This window comes from Phalacrocorax carbo, chromosome 2 (genome assembly GCF_963921805.1).
Source record: "Phalacrocorax carbo chromosome 2, bPhaCar2.1, whole genome shotgun sequence".
NCBI lineage: Eukaryota > Metazoa > Chordata > Aves > Suliformes > Phalacrocoracidae > Phalacrocorax > Phalacrocorax carbo.
Genome location: NC_087514.1, coordinates 110,450,217 through 110,472,249, shown reverse-complemented (window position 1 = coordinate 110,472,249; position 22,033 = coordinate 110,450,217). Strand labels below are relative to the sequence as shown.

At 44.7% G+C, this 22,033-nt stretch overlaps 1 protein-coding gene across 4 annotated transcripts in view; it reads left to right on the top strand.

Moving 5' to 3' along the window:
- The first annotated feature begins 854 nt into the window (after positions 1-854).
- Positions 855-22,033, top strand: part of HECW1 (HECT, C2 and WW domain containing E3 ubiquitin protein ligase 1) — a 273,075-nt gene continuing 251,896 nt past the window's right edge. For all 4 annotated transcript variants that reach the window (XM_064443833.1, XM_064443832.1, XM_064443830.1 and 1 more), the window contains exon 1: positions 855-1,078. In XM_064443833.1, the coding sequence (XP_064299903.1) occupies positions 1,049-1,078 (30 nt within the window). In that variant the 5' untranslated portion in view covers positions 855-1,048. The remainder of the gene's footprint in view (positions 1,079-22,033) is intronic.

The window sequence follows — 22,033 nt, the reverse complement described above, 5'->3', positions numbered from 1 at the left end:
TGCTGGTAGGAGCTGCTGCTCCCTGCAGCCCCAGCAGCACTCCTGGTCTGTTTTTGGTAAGCAGATTTGTCCAGGGATAGGACAAATGGGAGACTTGTGGGAGAAACGAGCCTATAGCAGCTCTGCCCATTTCTTAACTGCATTGAAAAACTTGTGCTCTTCCCAGCTGTAGTACCGGGGCTTTCTTTGTCCAGGGGTGCTGCTCATAAAGCACTGCCCAGGAGAAGTGACAGGAGAGGAGAGGCTGGAGCTGAGGGTGTTGAATGGTGTGCTCCCCAGGGGAGGAGGCGCAGCTGCTGAAGCCGCAGTGCTACCCAAGCAGTTGTCTCAGCATGTGGGGGAAAGGCACTAACGACCACCCCAGAGACCTGGGCGCTGGTGGGGACTCGGTGGGAGGGCTGCAGGCCCGGGCGAAGGAGCGAAAAGGAGAACAGGTGAATTATCCTGCCTCCATGCCCACGTGCTGCATGGCAGCTCCCCCCTGTGCCTGCCGGGGCGCGGGACTGCGCACCGTGGCGTCCCTGCGAGACCAGCTGAGGGGAACCGGGCTGCTGTGCGGGGGTTGAGCGACCCCCGGGCGGGCAGCAGGGGCTGAGGGGCCGGGGAGGCCGGCCGGGGCACGGCCTGCTCCGGGCGGCCGCGGTCACCACCCGCTCCCCCGGCGGGCCGGGCCGCCCCCGGGCCGGGCGGGAGGCGGCGCCCTGAGGGGCGGGATGGGCCGGGCCGGGCCGGGCCCGGGCGGGCGGCGCTGCCGGGCGCCCGCCGCGGCGTGTGGGTGGCTCCAGGCGGCCGGTACCCAGCGACAGGCGGCGGGGTGGGAGGAGGCTAGTGGGGCGGAGGAGGAGGAAGAGGAGGAGGAGGAGGGAGCGCGGCGGCGTTGCGGGCGTATCAGCCGGTGCTGGACTATGGTGCGGCTCGGCGGGGGCTGACACGCCGGCACCCCGTCCTCCCGCCCGCCCTGCCTGCCTGCCTCCCTCCCTGCCGGCTGACAGGCGGCGAGCCCTGAGCCCCACGTGTGGGATGTGAGACCTGCCCTCGCCGGGGGAGCATGAGCTGTGCCCAGGCCGGCATTGTCCAGGTACGGGGGGCCGGTGCCGCCCGCTCCCGGGTGAGGGTCGGTGGGTGGGTGACACGGGTGGGTGTTGCCTCCCGGCGGCGAAGTGCGAGGCGGGATGGGGCTGTCGGCAGCCCCGCACCCGGGAAAGGCCCTTCCCGGGGCCGGCGGGATGCGGTGGCGGGTCGTGGGTGTGCGCTGTCATCCGTGGCCGGCCCCGCGCGTGCCCGCCTTTGTGCCTTGGCGCCGGGCTGCGCGGGAATGGGACGCCCCCCCGCACCCTCCCCGTGTCCGTGGGCACTTCCGCGGGTGGGGGGTGGTCGGCGGGTGGGGGTGCGCTCTCCGTGGAGCATATGGGCCCTGGTGGGTTACGGGCTTGGCCGTCAGCCCTGTCGGCTGAATTTCACTAGCAAACAAATAGTGTAGAATTATGATGAGCGACGTGCCAGCGGGGATTGACATCATTTGGGGATGTGGATGCGCGCAGGCGGTGGCGAAAGAGTCCCGAGCTGAATTTTCGGCGGTTACATCTCTTCCCTGTAAAAGAAGCCCCCAGATTTGGTTCTTGGCTCCTTGACAATGCAGCAAAATTTAAAGCACAAACTGCCTTCTCCCCCCCGCACCCCCCCCCCCCCCCCGCTCTATTGCTGTAAGCCAATCTTGTGATTTCATATTTTGGTTATTATCTTGCATTATTATGTAACTGCATTTTTTCGTTGGCAATTAAATAAAATAACTTATTATAAGTAGATTAAGAACATCGCCCCAGCCTGTAGCGTTGTCAAATGCTGCTTTTCTCATTTCGCAGCCTGCGTACATAATGGGTTTGTACTGACACAGGAACATACAATTCATTCTATTGCCTCTCGCATCGTTTCCCGTGTGTTTCTCTGTAGTTGCAGAAGGAATTGCTTGGCCTGGGTTTAGATTTTTGCATCCTGCTGTTTGGAGCTGCAGTAGTGCCTTTTTTTTTTTTTTTTTTTTAAATGCTGCACTCAGCAGAAGTGCGTAGTGAGACTCTACAACAGTCAGTCAGGCTGTGCTCCTGTCCACGTATTTACCAGCACTACTGTCTCATTTTGTAGGGCACCTGGCCCTGTCTGAACATGGCAGCGATTTGGGGCAGGGTGCTGCTGTGCCAGCAGTGCCACATAGCAGGTGGTCAGCTGCGCCTTTCTGATGAGCACTCACACAAGGATTGCAGTTATTACAGTAATTCATTTTAGCTTGGGGATTCATTTTGAAAATTTGGATTTTCCACTAAGAAGGGATTATCATTTCTGTGTGTAGTACGTGTGTTTTATGAAGAAGTGGAGTACGGTATGTGTCCTGGCTGCTCTCTCTGCTTCTCTTCTTTCTGTCTCCGAAACGCACGCCCATTTGGACCAGACAGGTGCAATGTTGATTTTCACACTGGAACCAGAATTAGATGTAAAAAGAAGTGCGTGCTTACTCAACACACAACACACATCCTGTCGATGCAGTCTCACTCTAGTGTGGGGGGTGGGAAGCGCGTATGTGTCCTTACAGAGGAAATGCTGGGTCTGTTTGCTTGTTTGTTTCAGGAGGGTGAGTGGGGAGTTAGCTCAGAACAAAGAGTGCTTGGTCAGGCGGCCGGCGCTTGTGAGGAGCGAGCGGTGTGCAAGTTGGTGATGGATAACGTGTTGTATCACTCGTGTGATACATAGGCTAATGTGTTGCTGACTTAATGTGACCTGAGCTTTGGACTCCTAACCTTTTTCAGTAGCAATCAGCTCCTTCTCATCAGCTTACTCGTTTGGAACCAGAGCAGGCCAGAGCGTGAACTGCTGCACTCAGTGACTTTATCAGGAACTATCAATATCCAGATGTGGCAGTGATTTATTTGAAAGCAAACTGTGTACATGTGCTCAGAGCATCCCAAAGAACTGATGCAAAATCCATATACTCAGTATTTTAAATGCCCTCTAATAAACAACATGGTATTTATATTAGTGCAATAAATAACTGGCTAACACTTGTTACTGAAGTGCGTCTTTCAGTGGCTTTGTGTTTCATGTACATGGCGCGCGATCTAGCGTTCTTTGTGAATGTGAGATAATCCCTGTGAAGCTTCGTGGAGTTTCGCACGTGCTCTGTCTGGCGCTAAGTAGCGGTGGTTCAAGGCAATGTTAAATCCTTCTCCTTGCCTCTTCTTGAACAGTCTTCTTACAAACAATGCAATTACTTGAATAAATAGCACAAGCAAAATTTAGTTTATTAGCTGCTTTTTGAAATACTGTAAAATATGTGGTTGTGGCGGGGGGGGGGAATTCAGGTGGGCAGAGTGGTGGTGTTGGATAGCTGGTGTCAGGCCAAGAGTTGTTCAAAGAAAGAGTTTGGGTTACCTGTTTTTTGAAGTTGTTGGAAATCTGTCTTGTGGATGCATTAAGGTTGTGTATTAAGGTTGCATTAGAGTATTAAGGTTGCCCCTGTGGTTTCAACTCTGAAAGCTACTTTTTAAAAAAAAATCCTCCAGGACAATCTCCCCATTCCCCCACCAGTTAGGCAAGTTGCAAAGTTCAAACAGAAAGGCTTTTACTAATTAAAAAAAGTAATTATTCCAAAGTATTTTAGTTTGTGATTATGGGCTTTGCTGGACAATGTAACTTGTGTTCACAATTACTTTCCTTTCAATCTCCCTGTTTCTCTGGTCCTTAGTCTTACCCCTAAGTCTGGGGGAAACTACTTAGGTAGTACCTGCAAGGTCTGGCTTCAGCATCCATAGATCACCCCATAACAGGGAGGAGAGCTTGAGCCTTATATAAGTGCACTGGCTCACTTTCCCTCCTGTTCTGTAGAGGGGAAGCCAAAGTATGCCTTTATGAATACCGCCCAAAACAGGTTCAGTGGGTATCCAAATACACTTGTGTCTTCCATGAGTGGATCATACCTGCAGCTGTCACAGCTTTCCAACATGTATAACTAGGACCTATCTGTGCACTGGGAGTCACCGGCTCCTCAGATTCCCTGGGATGGGCTTGTGGGAGTAGCTGGAGGATGGTCCTGCTCATACCAGTTTGTGTATCTGCCTGTAAGCATGAAAAGGAATTGTAATGCCCCCTTTTCTTCGGGATGTCTGTTGTTTGTTTACACTCAGCGGCTTTCTCGGTTTTGGCAATAAGGAGATGAGTCAGTTTTGCTTCTGTTTAAAGCTTTTTTTTTTTTTTAACCCGTTTGTCTTGTAAGATTTCATGTGCTGTTGTGATTCTGCAGTGGCTGAGTGGCAAACACTGCAGGGGTTTGGTTTAATTCCTTAGAAATACATTTCTATTGGCCTTAGATACAATGAACATTAATGAAGTCTAAAACAGGCTAGAACTTACATACTTATGTAAGTTCTAATTCGGATTTGTCCTAAAACACAGCAATATTTTGGTCTCTACTCTTAATCTCAGGAGGGGGGTGGGCATGCAACACAGGAAAAATAAAAGCACAGCCAGTAGCAAAGGGCAGGCTAAGATGCCTCCTATGCCAGCTGATGTTTTCCAGCTGAGATTTGAGGCCAGCAAGATCTTTGGTGTTAATTAAGAAGAAATGGCAAGGTTCTCCAATGTAGGGAGCCCAGGGTCATTTTAGTTACAGTTAATGAATGGTGGCTAGGTAGCTGTATAATGGGCTTGTGACTCAGTCTTGGAATTTTGGATCAGCTGTGCCATGGCTAGGGTATCCCATTGTCAGTTCTGAAGTAGGAGGTTTAGGTTCTTCAGGCAGGGCTCCTCAGGAGGTGCTGGGACTCTCCCTTGGCAAGATGTTCTCATCTCAGATGTTTGTGGGTTCGCCAGAATATGGACCGGTAAGACTGGTCCAAGCTACAGGTGAAATAGGCTGTTGCCATGGGCAGCAGACTGCTGGGGGCAAGAGGCAGGCTGTAGCCCCACAGCTTGCTTTTACTTTGGGAAGAGGGAGGAGCTGGGTTGAAGCAGGGCAGGAGCTGAGCCTGAAGCAGGGTTCCCCTGCTGCAGTACCTGTTGCAGCTCTCGTTTGTCCCCTCCCTCCAGTGGCGGTAGCAACAGAAACCTCTGCTGCTCAGGAGTATCCTTCCCCAGCTCTCTACTTTGTCATCTCACCCTCCTTTTCCATGAGTTAGGAGCAACCTAAGCTTGATCACAGCCCCTCATCCTTTTGTCCAGAACATTGCCTACAATGCAGATAAACCTTGAGATGGCTTGGGGGCTGGAGGGGAGTGATACGGCAAGCTGTTCCTTTTACACCTTAAAAAAGGGGGAAACCCTGGTGCTCTTTTTTGAAATATCGAAATAAATGATCAGTACCGTACTCCCCAGGGAACTGCTGCGCTCCATTGTATTGCAAAGTTCTTTGAGGACGCGGCAGCACAGGCAGCGTTCCCTTGCTGCAGAGCAGAAGGTCTGTGGGAGAGAGCGTGTGCACAGCAGTCAGGGAGGCTATTATTGAGACCTTCGCTGAGGTTTCATTTTATGCATTTAGCAAAACAGGCTCGCTCTTTCACACTTTCCAGATATTTTTATATTTCTCTGCAGATGCTTGTAGAATACCAGCACTAGTTTGGTTTGAAGCCTGAATTAAAATTCCCAACCAATGTCTAGAGGCAAAAGGGGGGGGGGGGGGGGAAGGCAAATGTTTGTCCCAGAATTAAAATCCATTTAAATTGGAGAGTTTTTAACCCGTGAAATAGTGATGCAGTATAGAATGTCTCTTGGACTGAATCACTTGTGTTTAAAATGGAACATGCTCTAAAAATAAATGGGTAATTGCTTCAATGTAGTCAATATGGAATTTAAAGATGACTGACAGAGTGATTTGTCATCCATCTCCATAGCAGGAGTCATCTGGGAAGTCTGTGATGTTAAAGGCATTTGTTCGATTAGCACCTTTTAAAGTAGTTTTTTTAATGAGCTCTTGAACACCAGGAACGAAATCTGTCATGTGGTATAATTAATTTTTCCATACCATAGGAAAACGTGTACCATGTGCACCTTCAATTACCAGATCAGGTTTCTCAGGTCCTGAAATGTGTGGTTCAGCAGGCCTATTGTTTAAGAGAAAGGAGGAGCATGCTGTTGTTCTTATGCCAGGAAAGTGCTTTCACACGTCTCCGTGTAAAATTTCGGGTGGCATTCTGCAAGCTTGGGAAGATCTGATGATGTGCTACCCACTGCATACCTTTTGCAGAGGGAAGACTGGTGGATACCACTCCCAAACATATCTAAGCAGAAGAGGTGGAGCAGGAAATTGCTTTTCCTAAGGGGGAGAGGAGAGCAAGAGTGGGAGGATGCTTGACGAGATGGTCAAACAAGTTGTTCTTTGCTGTATGCTGGTGAGATGCCTGAGTGCTGGTTGTGTGGAGCAGATGGGTCAAGGAGCTGTTCTCTGGATCTTAAGCATTGCTGTGACTCCTCTTCCTCCCTGCAAAAAAACTATCCTGCCAAAGTCTGTCTCTGGCAGAACACACGTTGTATGTTGTACAGACTTTGCTAAGCTAGGTGAGAAGAAATGAAGTTGGAGATAATCGAGCTTTGCTTGTGAGCTGGATGCCTGTTGCAAGGCACTTCCTGAACCGTCTGAGCTGCAGTCCTTCCAACTGGGCACAATGAATGTGTGTGGGGCTACCTGCCTGGGCGTCTGTGGGTATGCTTGCAAGTACTTGACAAACTAGTGGGATGGATGGGATCATCTGATGTCCGAGGATGGTCCTTGGGCAGCTAGATGCTTTCCTTTGAAATCTGGGCCCTGTGAAGACTGATAGTGTTGTTGAAGTAGGAGACATTGTCTTGTACATGCATCTTAATGCAGTCTCAGGAAAATTTAAACTTAGAATTCACATTCTAATGCAGAACATCCATAAAATGTTTGGTTATTTGTCAAGTGGCTTTAATGATGTGGTAAAAAAATTCTATGGGAGAGGCCTTAGAATTTTTAATAGAAAAATATCTATACTTTTTGTGTGTGACTGCATGGTTGTCTGAAGAAGACAAAGGCAACAACATATTTACTCTCTGAAGCAGCATCTTGATTTAAGTAGCAAGGTTTACTCGCTACATGCTTAATGTGAAGAGGGGGGCAAGTGGATGAAATGTTTTATCTTGGAGTCAGAACACATGTTTCCAAGATGATGGGGTTCAAGATTCATGAAAGGCCCATTAGCCGTTAAGTTGTCTGCTGCCTTGGTTACAGGCCCATGGAAGCTATGTAGAGATTTGGAGTCAGGTCTTTTGATGAACTTTTGCCTAATTTGGCTGCACCATGCTCTCAAATGGTAGTCAATGTGGGGTCAATACCATGAGTCAGAATTACTACATACATGCCCTGAGTCAGTAGAGACCTGATGCTGAGAAAATATTATTGAGTCAAACCCTTTGGTCTAAAAATGAACAGTGCTCCTCCTAAAGTTATTGGGAACTTTGCTTGATGAAGGGCAGTGCTGTCTGGCCTTTTGTGATTCCTCTCCCCCCGCCAAGTTGTGCATCATAGGGAAGCTGGCTGTTTGCTGTGCCAGTGTGAAGCACTGACATTTCTTTCTCATTGCTCTATCAGTAGGCTAAAGCAGAAACAACCATAGGAGCTACTACCAGAGCAGGTATTAAAGGCTAATGAGCTGAACTATGTTTGTCCTCCTCTTCTTCTTAGGCTAGAAAAGGATTCCAACATAGAAGAACCTGGTCCTGTGGTAGAACTCCTTTCCGAGACCCATCACTATGGTGTTAGGCTACCTGATTTACCTTCATTTTGGTTTCCACTTCTTAACGTTCCTTAAAGATTTTGCTTTGTATGTGAAATTACCCTTTTTTTCATATCAGCAAAGCTCCCATTAAAGAATAACATTTCCCACCTGCCTAAAGGCAGAACTTCTTATGTTGGTCAAGGAGCTCTGCACTGGTGTGGAACCATTACCTGCTTTTGAAATTTGGCTTTATGTTACTCATTCATGCTTCTCAGAACTGTCACTGTCAAAGTATCCTCTCTGCAGATTTTCAAAGGCTATCCCTCTCTGCACACGAGTGTGCATTCTCCTTGATAGTCTCCTTTCCCCCTTCAGCCTTCCCACTCCGCAAGAGCTGCATGATTGCAAAGTACTGTCGTTCTTTCCAATGTGCTTTGCTACACAGATGGCTGCTCCTAGGACATGCAATCTTATGTCTCAGGCAATTAAAACATGGGTTAATAACTCAGACTAATTCTCTATACCCAATAGCATGATGTAGGCTAAAACCTTAGTGTCTGTATTTGAGCAATTATATTAGGGCATTTCTAATTAAAAACATATATCACCTAATTGTAAGAGTCTGTATTCTTAAATATTTGTGTCTTTTGCAGTCAACTGTGTATAAAGCAGGAGCAGGTGTGGAGAGGGTACTTGCTTATCCTAAAGTGCTTAGGACAGTTTACAAACCTAGTGTTAGAATGATTTTACTATTGGTGGGGAGGGAATGAAAAGTTTGGGACATGGGAACAAAATAACAAGCAATCATGCTGCAGGTAATTCAGCAAAACTGTATCAAAGGTGTGATAAAATGTTCTGGGCACTTCTGAGCGGACAACTTGCCAACTGTGCTGTTGAAGTTTGCCTAGAGGTGAATCCTAGAGGCGGGGGGAAGCAGACAGTGACTTCTAGAGAGCTGGTCTGAGGATCAGCTGCTCGATTTGCTTGTTGGAGCCACATGGTAACTACTTCTAGGCATCAGCTGTATTGTCTTGTCATCATCACAAGCCCAGGCAAGTTGCTGCAGAACTTCTAGAAAGGGGCGAACTGCCCTTGTGCCCTCTCCCCTTTTCTTGTGTGTCTGCCTGGACCTGCCTGCAAAGGTGGCTTTTTGAAGCTTGGATAGTGGCCCAGGCCAGGCTGTCTGCAGGGGTGTCTCAACCCTCCACCCTCACCATCTTGATAAAAAAACCAAAAAATATCTAAGCCTCTAGTGGGAAATGAGGAAGAAATAATTTCCCAAAAGATCATACAGGAAGAAGTTGCTTGATTACAGATAAAAGAATGGATATAGGGTTGTGAGGGAGAGGTTGTAGGTTTAAACCTCTACTTGGAGTGGGAGTAGAAATGTTTCTGGCAGAGCCTCTGCTTCTGTAAAGTATCTTGATTGCCTAGCTCATATCAGAATGACATTCTAATTGTTATCAAATGGGGATTTTGTGCATGTGTGTATGAATTATTTGTTGGTAAAATACGATTCTGAGGTTTGGACTCCAAGTAAAATATATGCCTGTTTCGACCTATTTTTCCCAACCTAATTCTGCCAGCTCTGTGTGTTACAGCATGATGTTACTTGCTTAGGGAGTCCCACTGACTTCAGACAGACAATGCACCTTAGGAAAGCTGGTACATAAGTGGTGGTAGCAGGCTTGGGGTTTGCGTGAGAAGGGCTGTCAGGTTAGGTCAGCAAGGGGAAGACTAGAATAGGATGTTTGAGGAGTCGTCTACTGATTTAACACCATATCATCTAGTAGCTCAGGAAGGGTCATCATGAATAATGTGGTTGGCTGACTTCTAACCTCCTCATAATAGCTCTGAGAGATGGACAGGAGAACAATCTACTTGAAGGCCTTCTAATACTTGAAGGCTTTCTTTTCCTCACTGGAAAACCCAGTTCATCTCCTTTAGCTACCTGGACCAAAAGGGATATAAATGCAGCATTGCTAATCCAAATAGTCCCTGTGGGACCATGAGAGGGGACACCCCCATGCTGAAATGAAAAGTGATAAGCAGGCGTCAAGCAAATGAAGATCTAAGGTCCTCAGTCTACATGGCAGTCTATGAGCTTACCAGCTTATACCCAGGGTGCTAGAGCCATGTTTTGTGCAGCACTGCACCAAAAGAGAGGCATAACAGAGTAGCTTGAGTTGACTGCATGAGACTGGTTTGTGTGCAGGCAGCAATAGTGTTCCTGCTCTGCACTCCCCAGGGGTTCTGTTTCCAGTGTAATACAGGCAAAAGCAGCTTGCTGCATCTCTGCCCTCTTGGCATGCTTGTGCCCTGGGTTTGTTGCAAAGCTGGTTAACAGTGCCTGAAGGGAGGCGGGTCCTCGGAAGCAGATACTCCAAAACTGGTGTGTTGGGTAGGGCCTGTTGCTCAGGGAGGAGCTGCCCTCTCCAGGAAGGGGTGTTATTATTTCTCTTGCACCTGATTTAGATCAGTCCTAGATCTGTGACTTTCTAGGAACGTGCCCTAACAGGCAGGGAGCTCCTCTAAGTGTGTATGGGATGTGATTTACACCCATCTGGCCAAAGTCGTTATGTTCTACATAGAAGATTTGAAGATTCATTGAGCCAGAGCGCGAGAGGGAGCATAACTCTGATTTAATGGGTAGAGAGGGAGTTTCTGGGTTCCATTGCCAAGGGCCGGTTCATGTGTTTTATATGCACAGTAGCAAGTGGGATGTCAAGACCGGTGTTTCTGGGATGCACAGGAGCAGAACAAGAACACGAGGTTCCTGAATCCTGTTATGTTGAAAGCAGGGCTCAGTAGCAGTGAGTACCATTTGCAACTTTAATGCCTAAATTCTGCATAAATCCCATTCTTTTGATCTGGCCCAAAATATCTATGTTCAGTATTAGTCTTCTGAACTGTTTTTATTCATGCCTCAGTGATGTGTCCAGTGGGAATCTGCATGTTCATTTGGCTTGTTTTATGCAGTTGTTTTCCGAGTTGAATCCTGGTAGCTAATGGTGAATATGAATTCAGATACAAATTCCCATGTGATAGGATACCAATATAATTCAGTCAGAGCTTTGATAAGCAACAGATTATGTGTGGTAACCAGTTTTTCAAGCCTCAGAGGACCTAAGATCAGAGCTCAGAAAGTTGTTGGGCTCACCTCTAACTTTAAGAGTGAGAAGGTGTGGATGAGAGATTACGGAAAAATGCTTTTCAGCTGCACCACTTGGTCAAAACCATTGTCTTTCCATAAACTCCTTCCCACGATCCTATGTTCATGGTCTCTGATAGGTGGTATGGCAGGAGGGAGACTTTGCAGCCATAGAGGTCTCAGCTGGACTTCATACAAACCAAGTATTTCTCATCAGAGGAACATAGTTAACATTGCAGTTCATGATAAACGAATTTAAGAAGTTAGCTTCCTCTCAGACCTTTTAGGGTTTCCCCCCCGCCTCCCCCAAATTTGTAAAGGAAGTAGGGGGTAAAAAACTTTCTGTGCTTAAGTCAGCAATCGAATTCTGCATCTGCTGGAGGCAGCAGGTCTTCTGTCTCATAAAGAACCACTTTTATGTCATTGCATTGGAGGAAAAGAAAAACCTCATTTTAGGCCAGGGAGGGTTGGCATTGAGCAGACTTTCTCAGAGACCTCTAACAGAATGTGATGCTCCTCCTCTCGCCGTGCACACTTCACGTCCCTGCAGTGCTATCCTGCTGGGGTGTCTTCACAGTCCAGCTTCAGGTGTGGTTCAGGAGCTTGGACCAGCCCTTGGCAGCCCTGCTGAATGCTGAGTCACAGGGAAGAGCTGGAGACACAAGTGTTACTCAGATCTGCAGAGCACTGGTGGATTATTTGCTGAAAACTAGAGACCCCCACAAATCACATGCACTTCTGTTGTTGATCGAGATTGGTTGGCGGCATAATTACAATGTTCCTTTTCAAATAGCTGGCTGCTTGAGTAAAGAGCTGAATTTGTTGCCATGTGAGCCACCCTGAGGCTACCAAGCCTCTTTAAAAAAAAACAAAACAAACCATGTATTTTTTTCCTTGCATATTTTTTTAGGGAATACATGTCATTTATGTGCATACATTGAATCACCCTCATTTTGATGACTCCTTTCTTTGGACTCTATCACTCCCAGTGAAGACAGGTGACCTGGGAGGAACAAATCCAATGCACTGCAAACATGCAGCATAATTATCTTCTCGAAGTAGCTCTGGTGCATGCATGTGTGGGAGGAGGGGAGGCATATTAAGTAGCGGAGCTGCATGAAAATTTGCCAGTGGAATGGGTTTCTGTCAAAAAAAAAAAAAAAAAAGTGCTGTTTTAAACAGAATCAAAATGTTCCTCATGAGAATGTGTCTGTACTGCAGCTGGCAGCTGTTCAGAGGACCTGGAGCCCTGCAGTCTTGTTTAATGATCAGATCCAGTTGGGAGAGATCAGAGATGGAGGTGTGGCAGGGTGGTGGTTGTTGTTACGCTTCAGCTTTAAGGAAAACTTCAAAATGCTTCAGTTTCCCACAGTGCAGAAAATGAGACTTGACCTTCTCTGCTTCACACAGCCATTCCTTAAAATCTACTGTCTCCAGTGCACATCATCATTACAGTGTTGTACTATCGTATTTACTTCGTGGAAGTCTGGGGCTGATCTCATTGCGATGCTGAGTTCATTTAAATCACTGACCTTGCACCTAGGGATGGATTTGGCCTGTGAGGTCTTAAAATAACTGTGGAAAATTCACTGCTTATTTATGTGGGACAGAGACCACACAGACTTTTCAGCTTACAGTTTGGTAGCACTTGTGCACTGGAAAACAAAAGCAAGTTAGTGAGGGACCTCCCTGCCCCCACCTCCACTGCTTGCTTTTTGGCTTTAAAAGATCACCTTGAACAGGGTCCTGACTCCCTTTTTTTTTAATTCAGCTTTTCCAGTTTAGACACTGATGTTATTTTAGCAAGATTCTCCTCCTCACCCCTCACCCCCCACCCCCTACCACTGCTGGGAGCCATTTTTTCCCCCCTCATCGTTATCTCCACCTCACAAATACCTTTTTTATGACCATTGGAGGCTCATATGTATATTTCCTCAGTAGCAAGCCTGTAAGACATTTGGCCTTCCAGCCAAAGCTGGTGCAAATCAAGCATAGTGCTACTTTTTAGGTCCTCTAGTTTCAGTGGTGTTGGGACCATATTTTTGGTTGCAAAAAGGCCTGTGCTTTGACACAGCTGGGCTCTCTTACTTAGGGTACAGCAAAGGCAAACTCTCTGCAGCAGAAAAGCGTTACTGTTAAAAAGTGGCCTTCGAGGAAAGAAATGTCCTGTTTTGGCTTCGCTTTGCCTGTGGCAGTCAAACTGGGCACTCGTGCAATGGACAGAAAAATGATGGCTTCAGTTAAAGTTTTACCATTTCAAGAGCTTTTTCTTTCTCCCCTTTTGTGGCAATCTGTCTTGTTCCTGCAAAGACTTATTTTCTCCCTTTGCCCTGTGGGTTGCTCTGGTGTGTTGATGGCCATCCTCCAGCTGCTTAGTCTGTCAAAACGTGAATGTGGAAAATGCATTTTGCTTAGTGTGAACACCCAACAGTGCATTTGTTTCACAACTGAGTGGTTCCTTGTTCAGAGCACGCTGCGCAGCAATAACATGGCAGCTTTGTCATCTCCTAAGTAAGATGAAGAAAGAGAAGGTTAATGGATTTTTTTATTAGCCTGAGACTATTTCTCATTCTGTTCAGTTCACCAATTTCTTGTGCTTATTTGCTAGCACCTGCCTTGCATCCTGTGTATACAGCTACCCTTTGGTCTTTCCCTGGTGCTGCACCCCTTCTGCTGGGTGACAGGCTGGAGGGGGGTCTCTGCTGTCTCACTGGTTCCCTGGTGCCAGGTATCCACATAGCCAGAGGCAGAACTAGGCTTCAAGTGTTCTGTCATCGGGGTAAAACTTGGAGGTGTCAAACTTCTTGTCTGCCCGTGGATGAAGCAAGAGAGGAACAGCAGAAACTTTATCACTGTGCTTAATGTTTTTATAGGCTGCGTGTAGATAGCCAAGTATTACATATGAAGAACAATTATATTTTGAAAAGTTCTTTCCCCTTTCCTTTAAGGTATGCTGCTGTCCATGGATGAAAATGGGACTCTTTTAGAGATCCTGGTCATGCTCTGCCAGGAATGCTTAGCATTTTCAGTTTGTGGACCCTAAATCTTCAGACTTTAAATGTTCTTCTAGCAGTGATGTAAACGCCCTTGTAGAAAGTCATGTCATATCTGCTGGTCATTTATCTATGTAACCTGTGTTCTTCAGGCCTCATAGTTAAAAACCAACAACAAAAAAAAAGTTGGTTTTTTTTTTTCTTAAAGGGAATTTTCTGTATTTCAGTCTGCCCATTGCCTCTGGTCCTGTCAGTGGACATCACTGAGAACAGCCTTGCTCAGTCTGCCTCACTCCATCCCACCAGCTCTTTATGCGCATTGATAAGATTTCCCGAGTCTTTTCTTCTCCAGGCTAAACAATCTCAGTGCATCCTTCTGCTTTTCTAGCCACTCTTTCCTATATGTGAGTCAGTTCCTTGGGTCACGACATGCATTTGTGTGGCTGCATGGAGAGCTGGGTCTGGGAAGTGACCTGGGTTAGAAGTAACCTGTTATTTTATGCCATGTGGTTTTAACCCAGATGAGGTCCACTTGACTGTTCCGTGAAGGCATATGGCAGTGCAAGCAAACACCCAGCAGGGGCTGGGAACAAGAAGCGGAGGAAGGCAAGGGGTTTCTCCTTGTGGAAGTGTCAGTTTATGCTGGCTTAAAGTGTTTGTGACAGTAGTCACCTGTGTGGACTGTGAACAGATCTGAAGACCTAAGGGTAACAAACTTTGGTCTAGATTTCCCAAGAAACCAGGACAACGGAGATAGCTTTTTGGCAGGGATTTTTGCCTGCTATGAGAAAATCACTTCTCTATATTATTTCTTTACCCCCACCCCAACCATTTTCTGCTCAGGAACTTTCTTAACTGATTGTGTTTATGTGGATTTAGTACCCTTCAATAAAGACCTGCTCCATGAAACCTTCTCTGCTTTCCTTTGAACTGATCTACACTTCTATTGTAATTTGAAAATGAGTTTCACAGCTCAACTATCCATCAAGAGCCACCTCCTTTAGTCAGTTGTGAGCCTGACTCTTTGTACCTTCTCTTGGTGCCCTCTCCTTGTAGTGGGGGAAAAAAGAGTGCACGATCCTCTGTTCTCTTTTCCACTTGCTAATCTGTGAACCTCTGTGATATCTTCCTGCAGTTTTATTTTATCCTCCCTAGATCTTCTGTTAATCTTCACCCCACCTTCCTCTTTGGTACCTGCAATATCCTTCCTCTCCTAATTTGTTACCATTATACTATACGTTCCTCTTTTTCAGGTACTCCTTTTGTGTTAACTCCTAAACATTTCTTCTAACTCCAACCCCTAATGTACAATTTTGCATTTCTAGTTGTACCTCTGTACATCCTGTGTGGTTCTGTTTTGCTGATACCTCACCTGGATCAAGTGCAGTTTATTGTATGTGACCCCTTCCTGCCCTTCCTCTTTCTTTCCTCTTGCCATCCATATTTAGGTCTTGGATTTAGTCTTGGGTTTAGTCTTTGATTTTACCAGACCAAATTCAGCTCTGTTCTCATGTTGGTAATTTTTTTTATCCTTTTTTACTTTAGTCTTTAGCTCATCTAGCTTTCTGCAAGTTAGAATTTTGCTGTGAATACCCTTTTCCTCTGTTCCTTTTTATTTGAATCCCAGATCAAGTTTTTGTCTCTTCATCTTATTTCTGTCTTCATGGATCTGCTGAATACTGCTGATCCTAAAATTCACATTCTCATGCCTCTGTCCCTTCTTTGTCTACATAATTAACATGACTGAAGTACTTAGTTTCTGCCATTGGTATGGCAACTCTCTTCATACTACTTTCTGTACTCATTGAGCCAGTAGTAAGAGGTTGCCAGAGTATTTTATTACTTTCTTGCTTCAGATTCTTCCCAAGTATTTACTACTACAAAATGGCTATTACAATAATACCTGTAGACTGCTGTTATGTATTTATTGTGTTAATATATGGTTATCAGGTTTTTGGTGTACAGACGCTGACTGGATGATCTGCAGCTCAGTGCTATACCCTGCATTTCACAAAATTGTGTCTGATGTTAGCCATTTGTGAGACAAGTGTTTCTGGTGTTTCTGACTTTTTTGACTTTGCCTTATTAGTACATGATACAATATTTAAATCTTCCAAAATGCAGAAGACCTCAATGAGTTTGGCTTGGGGTTTTCATGTATAAGTTGGTTATTGGGATTGTTATGGCTATCAGAGACTGCTGACAGGTCCTGTCCTTTTTGGTGGATGTTCTGAGGATCTTTCTCTCACTGTTGTATTACATATATCTCACCTTACTTTAGCTGTCTAGAATTGAGCCCTCTTGAGCCAAGAAAAAATGGGCTCTCTGTAGCAGGCAGGTGGGCTTTGGGTGAACCTTTTGGTATTTTAAGGTAAGCTGGCCCTCTCAAGAGAGAGCCTCGATGCAAACTTAAGCAAAACAGCTAGAACTGGATGATGTAAATCTCACCTTATATCTGTACTACAGGGTTGACTGTGGCAATAGAGGACTGGAATTACTGGTCAATATTTTAGTGGTGGTTCATATTAACATTTTTTTGAAGTGTATGTTGCTAACATCATTCATGTCTCTCTTCCTGTAGAGTTTAGTTTTGCTTTAACAGAGGGGCTGCGTATCATTATGTTTGGCGGGAGGTGTCACAAGCAGTAATGGTTGATTCATAATCACCAGCACGTAACTATGTAAAGCAATGTACTACTTTTGTAAGTACAAAGGGTAATCACGTATTCAGCCAATATTTCTGTCCATAAGTATTGAAAAATCAGGAGTTGGACTCCCTGCCAGCGTAGGAATTTTCAAGGCTTCTGGTTTGGAGACTTTCTCTTATGGGATCAGGGTGTTTACAGGATTCATGATTTGAAAACTTTCAGTACATGCTGGTTGGAGATTTATTTCTGGAGGAAAGCTGAGATTTCTTCCTTGACCCTGTGACTACAGGTACTATGTACACTAGGAAAAGCATTGGTTTTTATTAAACTCAAAAAAGTGCTGCTCCCACTGGGTGGCAGTTAGATATGGGGGGTCTTTCTTCCCTTTTTGCAAACAAACTCTGCTCTGAAAAGTTTAAGATAACAAGAAACAACCTTTTATTTTCATTGATTTTTTTTTTTTAACTAGGCTGTGCCTCACTTTTTCCTTTATAGTCTCCTAAGCCTTGTTATATGGCCTTTTATATGTTGTTTATTTAACAAACATGAATGTTAATCACTTAAAAAAACCCCTCTCATCTTCTCTGAGGGTTAATCAAGGGAGAAACTTTCTAACCCATGAAAGCAGGGTGAGACTGTCTCTATTCTGAAATCTTAAATAAAGGAATCAAAGGGAAATAATACCCTGTAATGATACTTCAGGGAAGATTTAATTAAGAAATTGAAATTGCATTAAGAGTGACCATTGAGGACTGACAAAAAGCCAACAGATGAGGGAGAAATTTGTTAGCAGTGTCTGCCTACCAGTAAGAGCTTGCGCAGTGTACCAAGCCTGTGAGAGATGATGCTCAATAGAGTGGCTTATAGTAATGTTTAATTATCAGATTGATAAAGTTTGTCTTTTTAAATTCAGTACTGCAGGGAGCACATCTAGTCTGAGAAATGGCTTGCAAGTTCTGGGGATCAGGGCTGGTCACAGCATGTGGCTGTGCATGGGTCTCTGCTCATGCCTTGCTTTAGACTTCATGCTAATAAGTCACCTGCAGTTCAGAGATACCAGCTCTTTCCAGCCTTCACTGGCTAAAAAGGAGCTGCTGTCTGGTGCATGGCATCTGTTGAAGAGTCCTGTGCAACAGCCATGCAAGCCTCATTTGAAGTTGCACCTGGAGTGGAGTGGGTAAGTAAGTTCACTAAGATTTCAGCAGGTTTGTGTTGCTTTAAATGGGTGGAGTTAGTTTTTCATGTGCATTGGCCAGAAGTGGTTTTGCACTGACTGAACCCTGGAGGTGCAAGGGCAGTTAACTGCTTGGCAGAAGATCAGTTGAGGAGTGGAGACATACATGTGATGGCAGCTATTAAGAAAGCAGTAAAGGCTGTTTTGCTTAGAAGGACTCTTGTTGCCCCAGGTCCACTGGAAGCATGGAAGCACTGGAAGCACTGGAAGCAGCTCACCTCTTGCCTCTGTGTGACTGTGTGCAAAGCGCAGGGTGGTGAATCCAGGTTCTGCTCTTGCCTCTGTAGGTGAGAACAGTTTCCTGATTTGCAACTGAAGGTTGAATTGGGAAGCTCTTTGGAAAGAGCATATGAACTGAGGAGGGGATATAGGGAATCTAACACTTGACCCTTTAGGGGCCCTCTATGGGTCCCCTAGGCAATGTTTTTGAAATACATTTCACTCACGGGGTCTTGAACAAACCAGGGGACGACGCTTAACTGATAAAGGCTGCAAGGATGGGTGTGATGTCTGTAATGACGCATGTGACTTTGTAAGTCAGCAGTCATCCCTGTGCTAGGGCTGAGCAGTTTTTCTTGTGCCCTGTGCCCTGTCTGGATCCCCAGAGGTCTCTCTCAGCCTGCTCTCTGGCAATTATGCAGGCATTCCCTCGCTCTCACCATTAGCGTAATGGCTAGCAAAAGCATCACTTATCCCTTTGCTCTTGAGTGACTACTGCTTCCATAATCTCTTTTGCATTAAACTAATGGATGACTTGTGTATGCAATTTGTCTCCCCCTCCTCACGTGGTGAGGAGGGTACCTGTCATTGCTTTTGTCCCATTTGTCTTTTACTGCAGCTGAAAATAGAGGGAGAATTTGACAAGAAATTAGAGCAACTGTCATATCTTGTTGTGTCCCACAATTTTCTGCAAAGCTTACTAAAGGTATGCAAATAATAGAAAATGCCATGTGAAAAAAGAAAAACACCCCCACATTCAATTACTTTGTCGCCATGTGTAATTCCTCAATTGCAAGAAGGCAGATTCTCATCACAAACAGTCATTTTACCTGACTTTTATTTATTTATCTTTCAGTTAGAAGTGATATTTAAAATAGTTACTTGATAAAATGGAGCAGTGACCATTTGCAAGCCATCTCTTATGTAAGACAAAGAAAAATTTTGCTTACAGATAGCATACCTCTCCCACTGTCTTTTCACTGCAATGTAACAGTGATTTTACAGACATGTATCATCTTCTCTGGGTTTAAAACAGTATTCCAAGATATAAGCTTCCCCCCCCCTTGGTCAATCCTATTGTACTCTTTTGTTGGCCATTGTTCTTTGAAATGTACTGCTTATAGATGAGTCTTTACCATTCCTGTTCTTGGGGAATAAGTTTTATTGAGCACATATGACTGCTTGCTATGTCTGTTATGGGAGGGCATAGAAATACAGAGCTGCAAGTGACCTGTAGAGGAAGGAGCAACAATACCTGCAGCGCTTGCCAGGAACTTCGGTGCCTGCTCTCAAAGGCTGCTCAGCATGAAGAGTCCACAGACTCCCATGGAAGCATGTACCTGTGCTGCTCTCTTTATTGTTAGAAAGTTTTTCGTAACATGTAAGCTGACTCTTGCTGTGGTGTAATCAGTCCCATCCACTGGGAGCACAAGAGAAAAATATTCTTTCTTCTTCACAGTAGAATCTTTTATACTAAATGGTGTCACTTGCACCATTCTTCCTGCTCCATCTCCTGTCTTTTTTCCCCACATTTTTGCTAACCAATCCCAATTATATGTATAGCTCTATGGGTTGTGCTTTCCTGAGTTTTGCTCTTTTTTTTTTTTTTTAAGTTGTCTCTTTCCTGTCATCCAGTTAAAAACAGAGCAGGGCTAGCCCAAAGAATCCATCCAGGTACGTGCTATGCGCTCGTGTAGAACCAGTGATAACTACTGGATACAGCTCTCCATCCAGCCTGAATTAACTTCACCTGTATAATGTTTTTCAAACTTTCTTAAGAGTATGTTATGTGAGACTATACAAAAAACTTTATCTAAAATCAAGGTATAAAGGATTTGTGCTATTCCTGAGCCACAAAAACTGTTACATTGCTGCGGAAGGAAATTAAATTGGTTTGAGGTGATTTGTTCATGATGAATCTGTTTCTTGTTACTTCCCATCCCCAATCTCTTGATGCTGTTTTTGGATTTGGCCCACTCAAAGAGCTCCTGGGATCTCTCACCAGGGTAAATGCCTGCCAGAGGGGTTATAGTCCAGGTTTATTCTTCTTTGTCTAGACTTTGCAGTCTCTGGGGCAGGCTCTGGGTTGACCTGCATGGTCTGGAGAAGTATCTGGTAAATCTTGAGCCCTTCTGAATAGTAAGACTGTACAAATTCAATGTCAAGGGAATAAAAAATTAAGATATTTGTTTTCCTCTCCCTGGGGACTATTGTAAGATCCAGAAAGTCAATAAACTGGCCAGGTGCAGAGTGTGTCAGCTGGTCCTTATGATCTGTGCAGCAGCTGCCAGCCAGAAAAAGAATATTTGGTACTATTACCTGGAATTTTTTCTCTATTATTTAGACTGCCCCCAAATAGAAGAAACACTGCTACTGCAGGTAAACAGAATCTCTTTTTCCACCTGCTACCTCATGCATTTGTAGCCAGATGAATGAGATAGGAAGAAAGTGAAATCCAAGATACAGCATAAACTTTGTTTTATTCATGATATGGTTAAAATGAAATTACTGTGGTTTTATGATCTGCTTTTTCCCCTGCTGTGTGTGAGGAAAAGTCTTTGCAGATGAGAAGTCGCAAAGTGTTTTCTAGATACCTGTTTATAGTGAGAAAATAGATGTGTGAAAGAGAAACAGAATTAAAGTTGTAGCACCTCAGTGAATCAGGTCTTAGCACGGGTGTTTTGCAGGGCTTCAGCCTGTCCCCATCAAGGTGGCGGTTGGATCACGGCTGTTTTCAGAGAGCAGGAGCACTGGAGGATATTAATCTATTTTTAAGGCACATTTTTTAAAGACTTTTTTTTGTGAGCTGGATCTATGAATCCTAAAATTGATTCTCATCTAAAATTTACTTTATTCACTGAATGAATGTTATTCCACCTAAAATACACTTTATTTACTGAAAGTTATTTTATCACTGTGTAGTTGTGGAAAGCTTCTACTTGTCCTCCTCATTTTGTACAGTGCAGCGTAACTACCTTATTCAGTTTCTTTCTTGCTGGAACTCTGAAAATAGTGTTACATGCCCCACAACATGGTTTATTGGATGTATGGCAGGTTTTCTGCCTGCATGTTAACACTGTAAGTATAGAAGTGTTGATTATGTATTTAGTTTTCCGAAAAGCATGTTGGAATACCCTCTCTATACAAGAAAACATGTAGGCCTCACATGTAAGTGTGTAGAAATGAAGATTTCAGAGGAGGGTCTCTGCAACCTGTGTGGAGTTACAGCAGGATGGGTTTCAGGCACTTGGGTATCTGTACTGTTTTCCTCTGACAAAGCCTATGGACTGAAGGACCTGCAAAGTTTCCCCTGGTGTAAATTTTTTGTCAAGAGTTAAGCTCTTAATTTTCTTTTTCTGAAGTCTGTCAGTTTGAGGAAGAAGACATGTGTCTTCATATTTTCAGTGTTTGTTTCCACTTCTTTCAGAGAAAATTAACTGGTTGAATTTTAATTCTGTAGTCTTAGTCTCCACTCAAATGCATTTATAAAATACAAAAATCTTTGTGCTTGTGAATTATAAAAGGCTGCAAATTGTCAGTGCTCTGTGCAGAACCATCAAGTGTGGAGAACTGATATGATTAGGAGATGCAATATATCTTGCATAAAGCATAATAGATATTTTATTTGACAAGATTTATCATTAATTCAGGAAGGGATTGCTCTTCATGATGGGTCTTTAAACATTCATTTATATGTTTTCTCATTCAGAGGTTTTATTATCAGTGATTCAAGTTGTTTCATGAACCAGCAAACTTACTTTGCCCCTGATCTGGCAAAGATTTAGACATATCTTTAATTTTGACAGCGAGAAGGCTATGCTCGCTGATTAGAGAGACTGCTTAAAATTAATTTGAATGGGCTAAAACAAAGTTTGTGTCTATCAGGTTTTGCTCAGGGAGCCTAAATGCTTAGGATTTGGCTACTGGGAGGATTTAAGATACCTCATAAGTCCTTAAAGTAATTTAGTGGTGGCTTTTAGTTACAGCTTCTCCTTTTCATTTAAAGAATGCAGGAAAAAGAAACGTCAGAGTTTTAAAGGGCAGGGAAATAAACACAAGTTTTCTGTACCCAC